The sequence below is a fragment of the Balaenoptera physalus genome (genome assembly GCF_965194825.1).
Source record: "Balaenoptera physalus genome assembly, chromosome: 10".
Lineage (NCBI taxonomy): Eukaryota > Metazoa > Chordata > Mammalia > Artiodactyla > Balaenopteridae > Balaenoptera > Balaenoptera physalus.
Window position 1 is genome coordinate 10,569,753 of NC_138889.1, and position 21,453 is coordinate 10,591,205.

General features: G+C 50.7%; 1 protein-coding gene across 6 annotated transcripts in view; it reads right to left on the minus strand.

The window, feature by feature from the left end:
* GRAMD1B (GRAM domain containing 1B) overlaps positions 1 to 21,453 on the minus strand; it is a 196,896-nt gene that overhangs the window by 38,388 nt on the left and 137,055 nt on the right. For all 6 annotated transcript variants that reach the window (XM_082410865.1, XM_082410862.1, XM_082410861.1 and 3 more), the window contains one exon: positions 3,744 to 3,954. In XM_082410865.1, coding sequence (XP_082266991.1) covers positions 3,744 to 3,857 — 114 coding nt within the window. In that variant the 5' untranslated portion in view covers positions 3,858 to 3,954. The remainder of the gene's footprint in view (positions 1 to 3,743; positions 3,955 to 21,453) is intronic.

The following is a 21,453-nucleotide window of genomic DNA, read 5'->3' on the forward strand; positions in this document are numbered from 1 at the left end:
CTGGAAAGGAAACCACAAAAATTAGGACTGAACAACAGGGAAAGAGTCAAAGGGGGAAAGGCGTGCCAGAGCCACAGAGCCCGCGACACCGCACACCCAGCGCGGGAAGGCACAATGCGGGGGCCAAGCAAGGACCTGCCTGGGCTCCCGGCACCGCAGCGCCCGGTTCCGGAGCCGGCGGAGCAGGAAATGGCTGCGGGCTCCCCCTGGCGGCCACAAGCCAGCACTACAGAGCGGAAGCTGGGCGGTGGCACAAACTGAGGGGTCCTGGAATACACGTGGGCCTTGACGTCTAGCCCAGGGCTCTGGGCAGGGCTGCCCCGGGCAGGGCCCGCCTCAGCAGGACAGCTGCAGTCACAGGAGCGGGGCCTCGCCGGCTACCGCGTCCAACCCCAGTGTACTAACACAGTAGGAAATGGGGGCGCAAGAGAAGGGCAGGCGACACTGTGAGCGAGGCCTGGCTTCAGGGAGAAGTGGGGGCACTCTCCAGCTGGCCTGAAAAATATGAGGTCACCTCCTCTAGTGCACAGGACGCAGGCAGCAAAGTGGCCTGGCTGTGAGAATAGTGGCAGTAGCTCTGGCCACCAGACCCCTCGCTGTGGTTGCATTTGGTCAACCTGAGAAAACGCTCCACCGGGGGAGGGGTATCCCCACCACAAGACCCCCCTCCTCTCCTCACCTCACCCCTGCAGCTTTCCCTCGTTCCCTGCTCCGGGTGCTGACCGCGCAGAGCCTAACTCCTACACTGGTCCTCGTGTGTCTTCTCTGTCCCGCACGCACATTTCCCAGACCAACCACGGCTGCTACCATGTCCGCCTGGGGTGGCAGGCCTCCCTCCCCACCGCAAGTCAGTCCTTGTTAACTGCTGTGGTGTCGGTCGGTGACGACGGTCATGACTGGGGAGAGGATGGGGTGGGGAGGCAGCTCTCCGAAGCAGGGGACCTCAGTCTGTGGCTGACAGGTTCAGGCACCGCCTCACCCAAGCTCTTCACGGGGAGAGAGAACCTGGACCCCATCAGTCACCTCCCTCTTCAGCTCCTTAGGAAAGGGGCTGAGATGCACTCTGGGTTCACGCTCAGCTCTGGGTCTCTTCATGATGCCTCGTTTCGCCCCTCCACAATCCCACTGGGAGTTCCAGCCTGGTTCCGGGCACCCGCTCCCTGCCTCAGACGTGAGCTCTCCTGCCTCCGACTTCATGAAGCATCCCAACCACGCATGTGGTTCCGAAGGTCAGGTTAGGTTTGTGGATAATCCGGGCACAAATAATCAGGATAATCTGTGTTTCTTATCTCCCTTCCCAGACTAGACGCTGCCTGGGGGGTGGGAACCTGGTCTTCATACTCCTTTCTTAAGGAAAACCTACCGTTTAGGGGTTTTTAAAAATCCTCATCATTGGCTACTCCCCTCAACCCATCACCTGACCAAAAGAGGCGCTCCGTTAAGTTCTGACTTAAGTGCTGTCGACCATAAATAAGTATTGCTCTGCTCTCTGAGTGCCTTGCTAGGCACAGGGGTAAGAAGGTAAGGAAGCTTAGAGCTTGACCTTAGGATGGAAAAGTGTGCAAACACTGTGGGCAGAGGCAGAGAAGTGGAATAACTGGATGCCCTGTCCCGCTGCATCTGCCCTCTCCCCAGCCAGAGGCGTGAGGGGCTCAGGAGGGGCTGACGGAGGTCATCTCCAAACCCCGTCCCCAAAAGGCCTGCACCTGCTGAGCCCCCCGAACCCACAGGGGACTCCTGGCGGCCTCCTCGGGGCAGGCAGAATTCCTCCTGCCCTGCCCACAGCCAGCAGCTGTGGTTTGAAATCCTCAGAGCTAAGAAGAGTTTTTAGCCTGAAGGTCACAGACTGTAGGATTAGCCCTGTAGCCACTCGTTCATCCCTCAGGAACAGCTGTTGAACCCTGCTCCTCCCCAAAACCCTTACAGAGGCTTGCGACTATGATTAAGTCATCCCTCAGCTCTCTCTTCTTCAGGCTGTAGCCACCCACTTCCCCCGTGGGTATCATTTCCTGAGCCCCGCTGTTGTAAAACACCTATTATTCACCCTCCGTTCCCTCCAAGTTCTCCTCAGGCCTCTGAAATCCTGGGGTCCTGGGCAGACTCTGGCACGGGCTCCCTGACCTGGTTGCATCTGTGCAGGGCCTGAGCAGGGACAACTCTCAACGTCCACGACCTCCCGGGGCTGGTGCCACGCCCTCTGAGAGAAGACTTCTCCTCTGATCACCAGCCAGGATCCTAAGAACACCACGAGTCCCAGGCTGGATGGTGGGTGGAAGCATTAAGGGGCGCTCAGGCTGAGCAGATCTCAGCGGGCAAGCGGAGGGAAGGAGCGGGCCAGGGTGAGCTCCTGGGGTCGCTCTACTGCACCAGGGAACTCCTGTAAGGGAATTCGTGACCCTCAATCAGCTTGCCTGGGGAATCAGGAATCACCCACCAGAGCAGGTACAAGGGGGTATCAGGACCTGCAGCCCCACCAGATTGGGGAGTGGGGGGGCCTCCCTTCCCCAAAGGAATGAAACTAAGCCCTGGCAGGACTCTGCTTCTACATGGCACCAGGTAAGTAGGGAACAGACGCCCAGCCGAGGCAGTGTTTGGGGCGCAGGCAGAGACACGGGGGTGGGGGGGCGGGTCTGGTCTCCGACTCCGGGTGCAGTGGGAATGGTCCGCTCAGTGACCTCAGCCAGCCTGCCAGGGGCAGTGGGGCCGGCCCTTCTGGGAAAGGGGCCAAGCCAGACGCATGGGCCAAGATGGGCGAGGGAAGAGGGAGGGGTGCGGAGCACTACAGACAATTCAACACCGGAGGGGAGACCAAAGACAGAGACAAAAGATGGCTTACTTTTGAGAGGCGCTTGTGAGACTAAGACCATGCATGCAAAGAAGGTATTTGGGAGATGGGGGTGGGGGGGGGGGAAGAAGAGGAAGAACAAGAAATCAAAAGACAAATTCAGGTGGGAAGCCAGCTCCCGAGCCTCCCGGCGTCCCCTCCCCTCCCCAGGGCCTGTGAGTCCAGCAGGTAAGAGAAGCTTTTGAAGGAGCATCTAGGCAAAGACATCTCCTGCTTCCCAAAGGACTAAGGGGGTGGGGGGCTGGGGAGAAGAACGTCTCTGGGGACCATAAGTAGCCCAGGCCCCCCAGGGCTTATTTTATGCCCCTCCTTAGGCAAAGGCCCGGGGCTCAGGTGGCAACTCGGACACACCTGGGAGGGATGGAGAGCCCTGTCACCGTCCTCTTGGCCGGATGAGTACCAAGTAGGTTATTACCAAAGGCCAGGCAGAGTGATGGCCAGGGCAGAGGTTAAAACGGCATTCCGCAACCTTCCCTGAGGACTCCCTTCCTGGCACTACAGTTGTCCCAAATAATGTTCCCTTCTACCCCAAATTTGGAAGAGGTAGCAGGGCTAAACAGATGACCCCTCCTGACCCCCAGAGCACCTCTCCTCCAAGTCTCAAGGCACGTGAGGCTCCCTAGCCCCTAAAGAGAGATAACGGTCATTGCGGAGTCATTTTTCCAGCTGCCGGGGCCCTCTCGGAGTGCTTAGCTGAGATGATAAAATTTAACTAGGGTCTCCCCTGCCGGCCCCGCCTCACCTCACTGAATCAAGGCTATCTCTGGGACACTAGGGGCCGGCCAATCACGCCAGGTCCCTCGATGACGGGGTTCTCTGCCTCACCGTCCCCCCACTGCCAGCTTCCCTGCAGCCGGCTACTGAGCGAGGACAGAGTCCCTGGCGGGGTCGGGCTCACCTTGGAGTTCTTGCCAGCGCTGCGGCCCGACTGCGAGGAGCAGCTGCGCTGCACGCCCTGCTCCGGCGTGGACGGCGACTTGTCCGAGGAGTGGTCTGAGCCCTTCTCCACCATGGTGTCTCCGTCCGGGCTCTGAGCGGGTGGCGAGCGAGACCGCTTCCGGAGGATGGGGGAGCAGGCCGGCGTGCTGCGATTGGAGTTACTGGCAGTGCTGCAGGGGGAAGACGGAGAGAGGGGGCGGGGTGGAGAGGGAGGAGGAGGAGAGACGAGCAGTCAGTGACTGAAGGCCAAAGACGGGTCCCAACGAGCCAGCTCGGGGAGCCAGGGTTCGGGGCTGGGGAGAAATAGGGAGCAAAGGGCCCAGCTACGGACTTGCTGCACCATAATACTGCTGCTGGCCAGGAGGGGGCGGTGGTGTCCACGTGAAATGGAAATAGCAACAGGAAGGGGTAAGTAGGGCAATTAGACATGGAGAGATTCGTTCACCCAGCCATCCATCTGACCATCTGTCTGTCCATCCATCCATCAGATATTGTTAGGACACCCCCGCCCCCCCCCCCCGATTATATGCCAAGAACTGTCTAGGGAACACGGAATTTAAGATCTGAAAGGCTCATTAGAGATCATATCAATACTATCAGCTCATTTTATACATGCTGCAAAATCCAGTTTCTACATTTGGTTTTGGAGATATTTGCCCATAAAAATAACAAAAATAATCCCGCTTTCCAAAGCATTCACAACATATTATTTCACTGGGTCCTTAAATCATTCCACCAAGGTAGTAATGACAAGTGCCATAAGTCCTATTTTTAAAATGAAGACCAGTGCATGGCAAAGAGGATCAAGTGTCCTCTGATCACAGAGGGCTTAGAAACAAAATCTGGGTCTTCTGACTTGCAACTCACCCGCACTATTCTATTTCCTTGTAAGCCAGACTGGTTCCTGTTCCCTTCGCCCAGGGCAAAGATGAATGCAGCGGAAGTTCTCACATGCCATGTCTCCTCCCCCAAATTCACTTGCAAAAGGTACCTTTCACATCCCAGGGTACCAAATCCCCTCACGCCAAGGCTTATAAACTGTGTAAATATTTAGCTTGTGTTCTTAATGGACTAGAGGAGATGAAGAAAGGAAGAGGAGAGGAAAATTAAGTGCAGTTAAGTTCTAACAGGTGCTTGCTTTGCTCTGAGAGAATGGAGGAAGGAAAGAGACGGGGAAGGAAAGGTTATGGAGGAAAGAGACGGGAAACGGGAAACAAAGCCCACGTTGAGACTGGAAAGCCAAAGAAGCACGAGGGGAGGGGGTGAAAAGCCCAGGGCCTGGCACAGGGCAGTCAGAGCAGGGTCGGGGCTCTGGGCACAGCCGGATGGATGCGAGGCTGTCAGGGCCCCAGGAAGCACCCTGGGAAGCTGCATCCCCGCCTTCCCTCAGCGAGTGGAGTGCAAGGCGGGGAACACTGCCATTTGCATGAAGATCCAGCTGCAACCTCAGATGTCCCATCGGACCCACCTGCAATGAAAACCACGCCCCCTTTCAGCAGAACCTTCCACCTGGGGATCCTTGGCAGAGAGAAAAGGAAGGAAGCCCAAAAGCCCAAACCAGCAAGTGCAGGAGGAGGGCAGCAGTGGGGCGAGGGAAGGGCTCTGACTTTTGGAAGGAAACGGATGGAGAGAAGAAGCAAAAGGAGACCAGAGTAAAGGAAGCCAAACGTGACCAGAGGGCGTATGGGGACACGTAAGGCCGAATGTTTTGCTTTATCCCCAAACAGAATTTGAATTTGGAAACTCAGTTATAATACCACCAACAACTGTGATTTAGAAAGCGGCTTTTCAAGTTCTCACCCCACCGCCAACGTCGTTATCCTCTCCGACTTCTGAACTCATCCACTACCATCTCCAGCCAAACCCTGGACAAAGGAAATTACGTTCTTCTCCCTCGGTTGGAAGAGCTGGGCCTTAGAATAGCAGCAAGTGCCTCCTCGGACCCGCCCTGGGGTGGGGGCTGGGGGCCTCGGGATGGTCCAAGGAGCAGGATCAGGTGCTCCCCTCTCTGGGGGCAGCCCCCCCCACCTCGGGCCAACCTCAGTCCATGGCCAAACACTCCAGGGCTGAAACCGTCTCCTGGCACGGCTTCACTGGAAGAACAGCCAGGACCGGACCTCTGCCCCGCACCTCAACTAGTTCGCTCAGAGAAGCGAGAGCAAGAGTGGATGACACCAAGTGCACGCCCGTCTCGGACACGCGGACCCACGGCTGGGCTCCTGTCTTTTCCCGAGATAAGGGACATCCCCACACAGGGTGATTCCAGACCCAGGAATAGAAAGGAGCTCCCTTTATCCTTCCTCAAACTGTGAATCCCTGAGAAAACTGCCTGTTGAGGGAAGATTCGAGCAAGGGGTGGGCAAAAAATTCCAACCGGGAGGAAACTCACCCCAACTATCCAAAACCGCATGAACCTCAGGCGCTCATGGTCGACGTGCCTAGGAGATGTCCTCCGCCCCTAGTGACCCCACATCAGCTGACCCTCCATATGCCACCCGACGGGTACCAAAAACTCTGCTTTCAACACTTCAGTCAACCCTGAGAAAACCATAGTTCAAAAAGAGTCATGTACCAAAATGTTCACTGCAGCTCTATTTACAATAGCCGGGACATAGAAGCAACCTAAGTGTCCATCATCGGATGAACGGATAAAGAAGATGTGGCACATATATACAATGGAATATTACTCAGCCATAAAAAGAAACAAAATTGAGTTATTTGTAGTGAGGTGGATGGAGTTAGAGTCTGTCATACAGAGTGAAGTAAGTCAGAAAGAGATAAACAAATACAGTATGCTAACACATATATATGGAATCTAAGGAAAAAAAGAAAAAAGAAAAAAAAAAGGTCATGAAGAACCTAGTGGCAAGACAGGAATAAAGACACAGACCTACTAGAGAATGGACTTGAGGATATGGGGAGGGGGAAGGGTAAGATGTGACAAAGTGAGAGAGTGGCGTGGACATATATACACTACCAAACGTAAAATAGATAGCTAGTGGGAAGCAGCCGCATAGCACAGGGAGATCAGCTCGGTGCTTTGTGACCACCTAGAGGGGTGGGATTGGGGGGTGGGATAGGGAGGGTGGGAGGGAGGGAGACGCAAGAGGGAAGAGATATGGGAACATATGTATATGTATAGCTGATTCACTTTGTTATAAAGCAGAAACTAACACACCATTGTAAAGCAATTATACTCCAATAAAGATGTTAGAAGAAAAAAAAAAACACTTCAGTCAACAGACGATGTACACTATCACGCGCCATTTTACTCTCTGTGCTTATAAGGCTGTTGATTTGTGCTGCTGTTGAAAATCTCTCCCCGTCTCCCTGACGACACACGCCTCTCTCTTCCATTCCTCCTCCTGTCTCAGCAGCGGGCTCCCCGCTGGCTCCTCCACCTGAAATTCAGTCCTTCCCCAAAGGTGGGCCCTTCACCACCTGAGCCAGTTCCTGTTTTCCATGACTTCAACTATGCCCGGAAGCAGAGGACTCCTGTACCTGCTTCTGGCCCTGTTAGCTTCAGCCCAGCAACCTGGTGCCACCGTGACATTTCCTCCAAATGGACGTGTCTCACGAGCACCTCAGATTCAAAACTGAGCTTGCCGTCTTTCCTCCCAAGCCGCCTCCCACTGCTGCGCATCCTCGATGCCATCCTCATTTCCTGCTCTCTCAAGCTGCAGGCCCATCTCTTGCATCTCACCCCACAAAAAGTGAGCCACTGAATCCCATCAATTCCATTTCCCTAAAGCTCCCATAACCCATCCCTCCCTTCCACCCCCAGGGCTCTAGTTCAAGCTCTCAATGCCTCCGGCCTAGACTTGTCTAATAACCTTCTAAGTAGTTTTCTCCTCTCCTTTCCTCTTTCGTGCCCATTCACACCTTTGTCCTTGAATCTTTCTAAATAAAAGCCTGATACTATCTTTCTGCCCCCTACTAGCGTTCCTATTAAAGTCCAAAATCCTCAGCATGGAATTCAAAGCTCTGTACTGAAAATAATTTGACACTTTCCCTAGATCTCAATACTTTCTCCTTGTACTCACTCAAAGGGTGCCCATCTTCTCGTCCTACTTATCTTCCCCTGGTTTTCTTAATACACATTCTTCTTCTCCTGCCCCCTACCTCCCCAACTCACCACTTGTGCGTGAAGCGCTCTCTCCCTTCATATGTACCCAATGGAGTCCTGTTCATCTTTTAAGACCCATTTCAAACCTCACCTTCTCCAAAAAGCTTTTGTAAATCTCCACCACTGAACTGACCAAAGCATTTAACACGTTCTGCCTGGTGTTAAAGTGAAGACCTGCACACTCCTGGGCGCACACCTCTGAGCCTCCCTCCCTGCTCAACGGGACGCTCTGTAAGTAGTATGAGCTCAGCTAACGCCTGAAGCGAGTCTCATTCTAGTGCACACCCACGGCTTTAACAACCCCCAGGATCATGACAGCTCCCAAATCTGCACCTCCAACCTGCTAATATGAATACAAATAGCTAAAAGTTGATCAGTGCTTATGAATTCCTGGCACAGTGGCAAGCATTTATTAAGGCATTCTCTCATTTAATCTTCCCAACGAACCTGTGAAGTATTAATGGATATTACCAGTCCTGTTTTTCAGGTGCTAAATCAAACGACTGACAGATTAAGTAGTTTGCCCAGAGTCACACACATGGGTAAGTGGCTGGAGAGGCCTAATCAATTGTAGGCCTATCTGATTATAGAGCTTGTTCCCAGAACCAAGCATTCAGCAATGTCTGTTTGCTGGGTGACGAGACAGGAGGATAGATGAACAGGACTGATGGGGAGCTGAACAGATGGAAAGAAAGAAGGAATCAACTTTCTGCCTCTAGCCTTCAATCCATTCTCTATTTCACTGTCAAAATGAACTTTCCACAAAAAGTAAATGGGTCATTTTTGGCCCTCCTCTGCCCCTGGTTAAAGCCCTCTATGCTTTTCTACCTCCCTGGAATAAAATCTGAACTCCAAACTATGGTACAGAAGTTCCCCAACTGTCGACTCCAAGCTGCCTTTGAAAGCTCTGGCTTGGCTCCTCCTCCCAGGACACACTCGGCCTCAGCCATGAAGGCGTATTCACGGGTCCCCTGGCACGCTCCCTCACTCTTCCACGTTGTATCAGTCTTTCCCACCCAACACTTACACTCAAGACTAAGCCCAAGTATCACCCTCACGCCCCACCCCATGCTCCACCTCCACTCTGATCCTTCGCTAAACAGGAAAAAATGTTAGGAGCTACTACAGTCCTAACTAGGCAAAATCACAGCTAGACTCATTCGATTCCTAAAACTCTTTTACTTTTACTAAGCTTTTTTATTTAGTATTTTTTCCTTTGGCCACGCTGTGCGGCTTGTGGGATCTTAGTTCCCCGACCAGGGATGGAACCCGGGCCCTTGGCAGTAAAAGTGCCGAGTACTAACCACTGGACTGCCAGGGAATTCCCCCTAAAACTCTTTTAAAAGGCACTCCATCATCCTACAGATTCGGGTGTCCTGCTGAGCAAATAAAACCAATTCTTATGAATCTCATAACCTGTAATACTGTTTTTCCAACAAACTCTACGATGTGTGCCATTAATCTGATCCTGCCACCCTTATTAACAATAGTATTACATTATATTTCAAAATCCTTGGATTTTAAAGCTAAAAATGACCTTCGGTTTGCTGTAGAAAGAAAGGAAGACACGGATTTTGGAGGGGCTATTGGAGTAAGACCCCCCCTTTCAGATTTCAGAATTAACATAGCCAACTCTTAACTTCACATATAAGAAACCTGAGAGGGCTTCCCTGGTGGCGCAGTGGTTGAGAATCTGCCTGCCAATGCAGGGGACACGGGTTCGAGCCCTGGTCTGGGAAGATCCCACATGCCGCGGAGCAACTAGGCCCGTGAGCTACAATTACTGAGCCTGCGCGTCTGGAGCCCGTGCTCCGCAACAAGAGAGGCCGCGATAGTGAGAGGCCCGCGCACCGCGATGAAGAGTGGCCCCCGCTTGCCACAACTAGAGAAAGCCCTTGCACAGAAATGAAGACCCAACACAGCCATAAATAAATAAATTAATTAAATTAAATAAAAAAATTAAAAAAAAAAAGAAACCTGAGAAATAGAGGTTAAAGGTTAAGTGCCTGGCCAAGGGGATAGGACTTCACATCTGGATCTTCTGTTCCACAAACATTTACTGAGCACCTGGAATAATACTAGGCGTTCAAGTTCATACTGATGAGTCAAAAGGATCCTTGTGCTTGGGACATTACCATCGGGAAGAGCTAGACACGTATTCCTCTCATTTTAATATAAGCAACAAGTGGTGTGACAGGAGAGAGGAAAGGAACCTTAGAGGTCAAGAAAGGCTTCCTTGAAGATATGGCCCTTGAGACTTAAGCTGGGTCCTGAAAAATGTGTCAGAGTTAATTACATGGGACTGAGTGAACTGATGAGGATGAGTATAATTTTTGTGACTTTCTGTCTGAATTAAAAAAAAAAAAAAAAATCCAACAAGGACTCAGAGGCAAAGAATATACAAATCAATTTTCACTGCAAAGTAAAGGAGCTGTTACAGTGGAGGATTACTGGACTGAATGTCAATATTATGACATAGTATGAGTGTGTTTCATGTTTGGTAATTGCAATCATTGTTGCTTTTGCTGTGGTCATCCACGTACAATGCTTGGTGTCAGTCTATTTATCTCTTGTAAAAATAAAATACAGTGTGTGTGTGTGAAAAAAAAAAAAAATGTGTCAGAGTGAGCCAGGTGAAGGGCGTGGTAGTAGGAGGGAAGAGAACGTTCCTGAAAACAAAAAAAAAGACAACCCACAAAAACCAAAACAACAGCATGAACAAAGGTATGAAGGCCTAAAATAGCATGGAGTACACAGAGCAGTACAAGGAACTGTGTGTTTTTGAAGCATCACACACTTGAGCGAATACTTAAGAGATTCTTGTCCTCATCAACTCTCCCCAGTAACAGGTCAGCTGAGAACCCCTGAACCACCTTTAACCCCTGCGGGGCGGGGGGGCCCAGAGGTCATTCATTCACTTCCCATCTCTCCTATTTTATTTTATGACTATTATTTTTTTTGATACAGACCATTTTTAAAGTCTTTATTGAATTTGTTACAATGTTGCTTCTGTTTTATGTTTTTTGGTTTTTTGGCCACGAGGCACATAGGATCTTAGCTTCCCGACCAGGGATCAAACCCGCATCCCCTGCAGTGGAAGGCGAGGTCTTAACCACTGGACTGCCAGGGAAGTCCCCCATCTCTCCTATTTTAAAACCTCCATTAAAGACTATGTCACTCCTCCCCTGGTTACTTTGCTCACAAACAGTGCTTCCTTAAGTCTGACCACAGTACCTCATGCTACAGTTTGATCCTGCTTCCCATAGTTAGGTCTGGCTGAAGTCCCTGAGGAACAGGGGCACATGGAAAGAGGACCAAGGCTCTTGGGCCTTCTGTGGCGACCCTCCTGGCCGCATCTCCCACCCCCACTCGAGACGTGGGAGCCACGGCTCCGGTCTGCTTGGCCTTCTGTTTCCATCCTTCTGCCCGTGTAGTCCTGCAGGCCAGCTCCCTGATCAGCCACCCACACGGTTTCAGACCCCCGAGCAGAGCAGGATAGTCAGCTGGTGTCCCAGTGCTCCTCATTTTTTTTAAAAATATATCTTATTTATTTATTCATTTATTTTTGGCTCTGTGTCGGGTCTCTGTTGCTGCACGCGGGCTTTCTCTAGTTGCGGCCAGCGGGGGCTACTCTTCGTTTCGGTGCGCGGGCTTCTCATTGCGGTGGCTTCTCTGGCTGTGGAGCACAGGCTCTAGGCGCACGGGCTTCAGTAGTTGTGGCACGCGGGCTCAGTAGTTGCGGCTTGCGGGCTTAGTTGCTCCGTGGCATGTGGGCTCTTCCCGGACCAGGACTCGAACCCGTGTCCCCTGCATTGGCAGGCAGATTCTTAACCACTGCGCCACCAGGAAAGTCCCCCAGTGCTCCTCATTTAAGTTAACTTGTTTGCTTGCAGCAAAGTTAACTGTTTCTGCCCCAGGGATTGCAAGATATGTACCTGTCGCCCCACCCCCAGAGGCTCCTTTCTGGCTCTCAGGTCACTGTGCGTTCCGGCCCTGGCTCATTCCCAATCAGACCCCCTCCTTCCCACCCCTGGACACTTCATGTTCACTCTATGGTTCGCCCTGAGCCCAGCTCTGCCGTGACCTGGATGATCAAACGTATGGCTGTCACAACTTCAGTGCCCCATACTGGTAATTTTTTAAAGACTGCCTAATACATTCCAGCGCACCCCACCCTAATAGAAAGAGCATTTAATTAGAAATTTAGAAAGCCAGTTTCAAATGAAACGTTTGTTTGCCGAAGGCCTGCTTGGGCTCTGCAGGGTCAGGATTAATCGCCAGTGTGCAGCGTAAGCAGGCTCAGCGTTGAGTCCCAGCTTTGCCACTTGCTGTGTGACCCCGGCCTCTAAGCCTTATTTTTCTCATCGGACCAATGAGAGATACTAATACCTATCTCAGAGGATTGTTGTGTTAAGTGAAATAACGTAAGTGAAATCTTTAGTGCAGTGCCCGATACATAATGAATGATCAATAACTATTTCTGAGCTGCTGCTATTAAGAAGGTTTTTGTCCCTCTCTGTAAAAAGTGGAATAATTATCCTTGCCCTTTTTCCTCAGAGGGTTATATGGACATGCTTTGAATGCTCCCAAACATTACTTCCCATAGGAGGGACCAAATCCACGTGGGGTGCTTTCTTGAAGTGCAAAATCCCAGCCCCACCCCCACTCAATAAATGACAATTTCCAGGGGATGGTCTTATGAATCCGCATTTTAAACGAGCACCATAGCTCATTCTGATGCACCCCAAAATTTGAGAACCAGTGTTCCCAAGGACTAAACCCTATAAGGATCAAGGGATAAGTGACCGTATCTGCCCCAGATGACAGAAACCTGCTTGTAACTCTCTTGAGTGCATCAGCTGTTCAGTGTCTGCCGGGTGGGTGGGCTGTAACAGAAAATCAGTTGAGCTTGTCAGAGGAAGTGCCAATGGAAGAGACCCCGGGGTTGCTGGGGAGTGGGCGTGAAGGTGTGGTTCTCAAGGTAATACTACAACTCAGCACACCTTCCTTCTGGTGCAGGAGCCTGACAATTATCATTAGATCCCACGCCCACAGCCGTATTACAAACCCCGCTCCCCTCCCTGCCTTCAGTAGCATCTAGTTAGAGCGCTTCCTAATTCCTAACAGCCGACTATTCTGTTATCTAGCTATGCCCCTCCCATCCCCATGCCAATTCTGAAGTTTCATCAGTAATCCTCCTCAGCTCTTTATAATAGCACTGCAAATATCCATGCAAATTAGCCAGCTCCACTTTGAATTTTCCCACAGCACATGTTCCAGTGTCTGAGATAATATGGCCATAGGTGTATGCGCATAATAGTTGCATGAAACGTACATGCTTCCTGCAAACGCCTCCGTTAGATCTGTCCACCTAAACTGGTTCCAGATTCAGAGTTGACGAGGATTCCCTGAAGATGGTTGTTTTTTCAATCCCTCTCTGTATTCCTGCTTGTCACTTAGTGTCTCTGTACCCGTAAATCCACAGCACGGTAGATGGGAAGGGCAGACCCAACCAGAACTTTGCAGAGGAGGAAGAATAGCCCAGATCACAAATCCCAGCTGGGCCCCAAATTCCCCTTGGGCCCTCCTCCTTGGAGAGCAAAATACCAAGTCACTTAGGAAAAAAATTTCCCAGGCCTGCCTCAGTTCTTGTCGTGACGCGCCGGAGCTCCAGGTCTTGGCCCCCTTTACCCATGAAAATAAAACCACAGTCTCCGGTGCCCGAGGGGTGACTGTGGCAGAGAAGGAGTCAGAGCCGTCTCACTGTTACGGACGGAAGCACAGGCCCGGGGAGACGATGTGACTGTCCACCAAGGGGCTGACAGACAGCTGGAGAGAGTGCTCAGCAGGGTTCAGTCTCAGGAGCCCCCCCCCCGTGCTTTTTAGGGTACTGGATGGGGTGGGGTCTTGAAAGGGTGCAAAAATGTACTGTTGCTCCTCCTAAGAGGAGCTCCTGGTGACCGTGTATAGAACTCACTCTTTGAGAGCCCATCGCTTAGAATCTAAACCCGGCAACAACTCTGCCATTGGGTCCAACGCCTTCCCTTAGGGAGAAAAAGCCAAGTGTGCTTTTTGCGTCAAACTGTGATTACCTGCTTGAAGAAAGGGGCCAGACAGCTTCTGGAGAGATGCCTTTTTGTTGTTGCTGGGGTTTTTTTGTTGGTTTGTTTGTTTATGGCATAGAGGTTCTCTTCCCAGCTTATGCTAAAGCAGGTCTCTCTCAGCCTGGTCCCAGCATGCCACACTTTGGCCTGGATGTAGCATCGTGCTGCATTTCAGCAAAGGGCAGGGAAGGAGAGGAATGCTGGGATGATGCCTTTCTTTCCTAACACAGCTCATACAGCGCAACTGCAGAGCCTGACACTGAGCAGGCCTCCCTCCACTGCTGCAAGAGCAAGATTTACACAGAGATGAACATCTTGCTCCAGCTCTTCTGTTCTAGTAACTTGCTGAAATGCCCCGGGGGCTTTCCAAGTTGGGCCTTTGGGTGAAATATACACAGTGTTCAGGGAAAGGTTCTGTCTGAAATTTGGAACCAAGAAGGTGGAACTAGACTGTTGCCAGGTCAGACCATGGGCAGAGACACCTTACAAATGGAAGCCTGACAATTCTCCAGACTCACTATCTGGCCACTGGTCATCCAAACATTGGTTCACAGGGTCCACGTGGCCCAGGCTCCACCCTCTCTCTGCACTCCATCCCTCATTGGTCTCCATCTCTGTAGATATTGTGTAGATAATTCAGGGCACTTCTTATGGTCAATAAGTTCCACGGACCCATTCTTCCTTCCCTATCTTGTTCAAGTACCTATGGAAAGTTAATTTTTTTTTATCTTACAAAGGGAATGAAAGGTGGCAGAGCCCATCCAAAACATCTGCAGCCAGCTGGCTAATTTAATACCTTCTAGGTACACACTAGATACATTCTCATTAGGGAGCTACTTAAGCCTGGAAGGACCTACTTGTGGGGAAAGTCTTAGCATTGACTTCAATTGCTGATGAACTTATTAACTGAGCAATTAATGAAAGGGCAAGGTACATGGAAAGTGTTTGGCCAAGGAGAAAGGCAGAAGAACATCAGTTACCCTACTACTGGTGTTCTTGGTCCAGAGAGGTGATGGGTGAAGACAGGGCTGGAGAGCGGGCAAAGGTTGTCTGACTTTCCAACACAAGCCAAGGAGAGATCGCTCATCACAATGGCTGCAGCCTCCATCCACCCTACTCCCCCACTCCCTGGCTTTCCTACAGCTTCTGTTCAGCCCAGAGTTTGGAATTCAATCCAGGAACAGGCATGACAAACACTATTTTTCATTTCCATGGAGACCAGGGCCCGCAATAGAACCAAGACTCCATGCCTGAAATGCCAAAACAGGCTGACCCACTTTTCCTCCTTCCTACAAAAACAAAATAAGTTTGTTTGGGTCCTGCCAGAGCTGAGGGAGAAGGCAGGACTCCAGTTATCTCTATGGACATTTCGAAGAGGAACAAATGATGATAACCTTTGAAAACTCTGATGATGCTACAGAACCAGTGTCAGAAGTCAAAGTCAGACATGAATTGTTTTGCGCAAAGGGTTCACAGGCCGCACCAAATCCATCCTGTGTCCTTGTCGTAACCTTCTGGAGGGATGGACTTAATGACTAGCAATCCAACTCCTGGGATCTAAACTCAGGGATCTGTTTCCTCAACTTTCTCTTGTACCACTTTCTCCCTCAATCTATTCTGGCCTCCTTGGACCTTTCTGTTCCTCCAACACACCAAGTTCACCCCTGCCACAGAACTCTCACTCTAGAGTTTTGAATTTTGATTCCTTTTCAACTTTTAGATCAAAGTTCAAATGTCACCTCCCCCAAGCAGCCTGTCTTGAAGGACCACTGCACCTAATGCAGCCTCCCTGTCTCCAGGCAATCACTATCACATCGTGCCATTTCCCACCTTCACGGCACTTATCAGGAGCTGAAGTAGTCTTATTCTTTGTTGTTGAGTTGCTTACACTAGATTGAACACTCCATGGGGGCCGGGGCCTTGTCTATTGTGTGGTTCCCCAGTGCCTCTAGCTCAATGAATGGGGATCACAGATATGTATTGCATGAATAAAGGAATGCACTCATTTTAAAGCCACTGTTCAGCCACTCTGTTAGATATTTCTTTCTTAAGCCTGCCCCAAATCAGCCTTCTTATAACAGCCCACTGGTTCTTGTTCTGACTTCTGTATCCATGAAAACTAAAATGTGACATCACTTCCAGACTTTGCTGGCCTGATCACTTTGTCTAGACGTAAGTGTACATGTTTGAGTTTAAATACTGAGCTGTTTTGTGCCCTTGAGAAAAGTCACTTTATCTTTCTGTGTACCTGTGTTCCCTGCCTACTGGATGATCACAATCTAGCTTACTAGGATGACCGGAAGAAGCTAAAAACAAACAAACAAACAAACAAAAAACCCAACTAATTAGCCGGTGCATCCCCAAAGTAAAGGGCTTCCTGTAATTTGATCATGGAGGGAAAAAGGGGGTTAGAAGTAAGAAGTCAGTTTCCAGCTAAGGAACTGCATCCTGTTTCTAAATTCTGTCCTGTCCACGAGGCAAAGACAAGGGATGAGAATACAAATTGCTGGTATTCACATCTTCAGCTAGTCCCCACTTCCACAGGGCTAGGAGGATAAAGACTTAACATGAAGCTGAAGATGCTGAAACTAAACATAGGAACTTACTGGTGGTGTACAATTTCCTTTCTCTGAGTTTGTTCACAACAGGACAAACACCTAACATTTGGGAAACGGTCCTGCCGGATTCACAGGCAGTGTTGACCGAACTGCTCTCTGACAGTCTGTAGTCTGGAAGGGGTCTCAGTGGTCATGTAATCTCACCTCCCACGGGACACAGGAATTTCCTCTTTGAGGCCCTGTCAATAGGCACCTCCCCCCACCCCCACTTCAGGTTTCCTAGGAGACAGCACCCAATAGGTGGTTAGGTTCCAACGCACATGTGTTGGAACAGCTCCAAAGGGACTTAATTTTAAGCGCCACGGTCCTTACTTCTCCACGATTCTCGGTGATCATTCTCCATCCAGCTCTCTCTGAGCTACACAGTTAAGCTGACCTTGTGGATTGGATGTCATTAAACAAGCATTTACTGAACACCTAGTATGTGTCTCCTACTGTGTGATACGTATTCATCCTGAGGGCCCCACAGGGCAGCGACTGTGCCGTTGTTCTTTGTAGATACGCAAGGATTACATACACAGTACTAAACATGCTGGGCACACAATAGGGTCTTTATACTGTTACACTTGACTCACTATCAATCTCAGTCAAATCTAAGTACAATCTACCCAAAGTATTTCAGAAGCCTCAACACTCAGGAGAACGGGACCTTGTGAAAGTGGAAAGGTGCTAAGCTATTCCAGGAAGCCCCTTCCTTGAAGGAGATTTCCAATCCATTGGGGGGCCACAAATCACCAGAACAAGGCAGGGAGGAGTTCAACTGAATAGAACGTCCAGCTTGTTGTAAGTTTGCTCCACAAGGGCCCCCTCCCCCATCCCGCGCAAGAGAAATGTTACTACTAAAACTGAAAGGAACTTGTGCCGGATCCATCCGTCCGTCCATCCATCCATCCATCTAACAAACAGCTGAAGAGAACATGCTCCAGATAATGCTCTAGGCATTAGGGAAACAGGCTCTACCTCTAAGGAACCCACCGTCCATGAGAGAGACAGACATGTAATTAACCCTGCGGTTAAGACCTACTTGGATTCGGTCAAACAGTTCCCCTCATCACCTGTCAAGGGAGCTGGGCAGTCCCGACTCGGCCCCTTCGCTGTGTATGATCTGGGGGCAAACCCCTCCTCCCTGAGCTTCGGCTTTCGTTATGCAAGAAGAGCGAGTGTGAATATATCTTAGCCCCCCACAGAGACAGAGACGTGAGAGGGGGTGACAAAGAGCGTATAAAGGACACACCGTGAACTCCTGAGAACAGCGGCTTCTCTGAGACACAGGGACCCCGATCTACATCAGGCAAAGGATCCAGAAACAAGATCCAGGCAGTCTGGGCCCCTAGTTAACTCAGCATCGGCAGCTCTCCCTCTCGTCAGGGCCACGCCATCTCAGGCACCAGAGGCCGCTGCCGTGCTGTCAGGAGAAAGTTCCTAGCCAGGCAGGCAGGCTAAGGGGTGTGCAGGGTGTACATAGGTGGATGGGGTAAGGAGCGGCATCGGGTGCACCCTTCCCTCCCATCACTCCTCCCCAACCTCGCCGTTTGAGCCAAGTGTATGGCTCATCGCCTCCAGAACCTATGGATTCAAACCCAGTTCTGACTCACTTTCTGCCAGAGATCAAACAGAAGCAGGCTGAAGAATAACCATTATGTAAAAATCATAGAAATTTTAGAACAAAGAGATCTCTAAGAGGGGTCGGCCAATCTGCCCGGTTGCAAGCAGATACCTATGTCACCCAAGAGAGGCTGTACCCTCACTTAAAATATATTCAGAGTACAAAATTCCAGGGCTTCCTCCTCTGAGCCTTCTCATTGTCTTCTGCTACCATCAGCAAGTTCTTTATGATTTAAAAAAAAAAAAAAATCCCTGTTATAATTCCTCTGGGTGGAATGAATCTAATGCCTCAACCCTATTTTTAGAAGTTTAAAATCATTTCTCCTACATCTCCACCTAATCTTTGTTTAGAGTCTACCTCAAGTGACAGAGAGATAATTAAATGATGATGTAACTCATTTCACCTTAGGACAACTCTTCTTATTTTAAGCTCAATCTGTTTCCTGTGGCTTCCCACCAAAGGTCCTATATCTATCTACCCGCTTGGCAGGTGTAGAATAAATCTCACTCCTCTTCCACATGGCGCTTTTGACGTGGCTCTCAGGCTCCCTCAGTCTTTTCTTCTCCAGACTTGCTGGTCCCTCTGGCCGTCCCTCACACAGCACAACTATGGATCCCTTAGCCACTGCGTTCGCTCTCCTCTGAACGAATTCCAGTTCATCTCTATCGCCCTTAAACTGTGGAGCCCAGAAACGGTTGTAGGACAGGAAAGAAGTGCTCTGATGACCTCAGAATAGAGCAGAACCATCACTCCATGTGCTCTGGAAATCAGAGTGCAAACATATATTTTTGGAGTCATATTCTGAATCAGAGGAATCTGGCATTAGTCACTCTTCTCTTACGAGTCTCTGGCTACAGCCTCCAGGCTAAGGAGAGCGCGGGCACGTGTAATGTATGTATGCATCCCTACAAGGGACACTCCCCGCCCCCACCATTCCTTCCCCCAACCAGACAAACCCAAGTTCCAGTGGGATGAAGAAGAACCCACTCAGTCCTCAGCCCAACTCAGGTGATACTACAATTCGGAACGTTTATATGCATATTTCCAGGCCAGATACAAAACCACAGCCCTTAAGAGATTCTGGAGATGTCATGTCCTTCGCAAATGCTTTCCCTCCTTCTAGTCCAAACATTTGCTCCTTGGACCCTTACTGCCTGACTTACAGAGAAGGTGAGGTTTCGCCTGGCTGGCCGAGAGCAATGCTGTGAGGTTCTGTCTGAGGCCATTAGGAAAACTGAATCCAGCCCTGTCTCATCTGTCACCGGAATAGAAGGGTGCGTGTGTGCGAACACATGCACAGTGAAGGCTGCGCACGCCCTTCACACTTTCCTAAGGAGGTCTCAGGTGATTATCAGGCCGTTCAAATCAGGACTACTTCATGTGTCAGCAAACTACGACCCACAGGCCAAATCCGGCCTACCACCCGTTTTTGTGTGACCCACAAGCTAAAAATGGTTCTTACATTTTTAAACGGTTGGGGGGAAAAAAAAAAAAGAATATCTTGTGACGTGTGAAAATTATGTGAAAGGGAAATTTCAGAGTCCATAAATAAAGTTTTATTGGGAAAACAGCCACGTGCGTTCATCCTTATACGTCTGTGGCTGCTTCCACTGTACAAAGCATTACAAGAGAGATGGCCTGGCCCACAAAGCCCAAAGTGTTCACTCTCTGGCTCCTTACAGAAACAGCTAGCAAACCCTAGTCTCACAAAATGTGTGACCTTGAAAGGTCTGTTCTGTGAGTCTGCCTCTCCTCCGTCAAGTTGAAGAGGAGGGTATCTGTGTCCCACCGACAAGGCACCTGTGCTTGACGACTCCACAGTGGAAGGAAGGGGCTGCAGGCTGGCTGCCGCCTGCAGAAGAAATGTGTAGGGCCAGGGAAGAGAGGAGGGGTTTTTTTCCCAGGTAGGATGACAGAAGCTCCCACTCCTCCATTCTCTCCCAATGGGGTACTACCATCCATGGCCTTGACACGGACACTCTCCTGCCAACGGCAGCTCCCTGAAACGTCCCTTCCTCTTCCCTTCTTCCAAAGCCAGCTCTTTCCAGCCCGTCCCGAACTTCGCTAACCTATCGAGTGCTATCCAAGGCAAAGGAGGAAAGCAGGCCCACCTTAAGGCTGCCGGGAGAGAAGAGGCGGGAAGCAGAGGAGCCAGGCGGTGTCCACAGAAGCGATCTGCTAACAAGTGTCAGAGAAAGTAAAGAGGCAAAGATCCCTTTCCCCAGCCCTGGCTGGGCGCTTGGCTGAGTCCCCAGGGAGACAGAGCTTCAAGTCCTCCCCTACCCTCCACTTACCTAAATTAAGCAAATAACTAACAATACAAGGAGGCGTGGGGGAGTAAGGCCCCCGCCACTGGGTACCTATTTTCTGAAAACACATGGCAACTCTCTGAGCCAAATGCTGGCTAAGCCAAAGAATAAACAAATCCCTTTATTTCCCTGAGACGGGAGCTATCGACTTCCCCTCTGGTGCCCTCCCCCTGCTAGCCGGACCTATCCACCCGTCCCACGGCTCTTCCCCGCAGGAGGAGCCGGATCTGTCTACATCTGAGAGGGTGGCCTGCCTTCTAACCCTCCAGCCCGCCTCCCCTCCCTTGCTAACCACTGCTCTGGTCACCTCTCCCCCACCAGGGGCACCCCAGAGCTAAGTCGGTGGGTGGAGAACAGGAGCACATGGCCTGTCCACACCTCCCCCAGAAGCTCCCGCCAGCTCTCCGTGACGCACCGCTAATGCGATCCTCTGCCCTCTTTTCTCCGAGTTCGGGGACCCTGAATAAGTCTTGCTGGCCAAGGGGACCCCACCAGCCTCAACCCAACCCCTCCCTCCACCAGCCCCAGGCCCACCCCTCAGTGCTCCAAAGCTCAGCTAGGGCAGTGCTACTATGACGGAGGTGAGGAAGGGGGAGAGAAAAAAGCCAGGGAGGAAAAAGAATGTGGCATCTCTGCAGCATGATGTCACGCTGGCTGATTTCAGATCCCCCAACACAGAACAGAAGCAAACAACATGGACTCCGGATTTACTGAGCCGGGAAAGGTTTGTGTTCTCGGCAGCTCCAGCCGCCTGCGCCAGCTGGAAAAAGCACGCAGCCAGATAAGACAGGTCCCCCACCCGAGCCCTGCATAGACGCCCCTTCCAAAAAAATGCCTGGAGAAGACAAAGATGGACTGACATATACACACACACAAGCGTCAGCACGAGTGAGCACTAACCTGGCA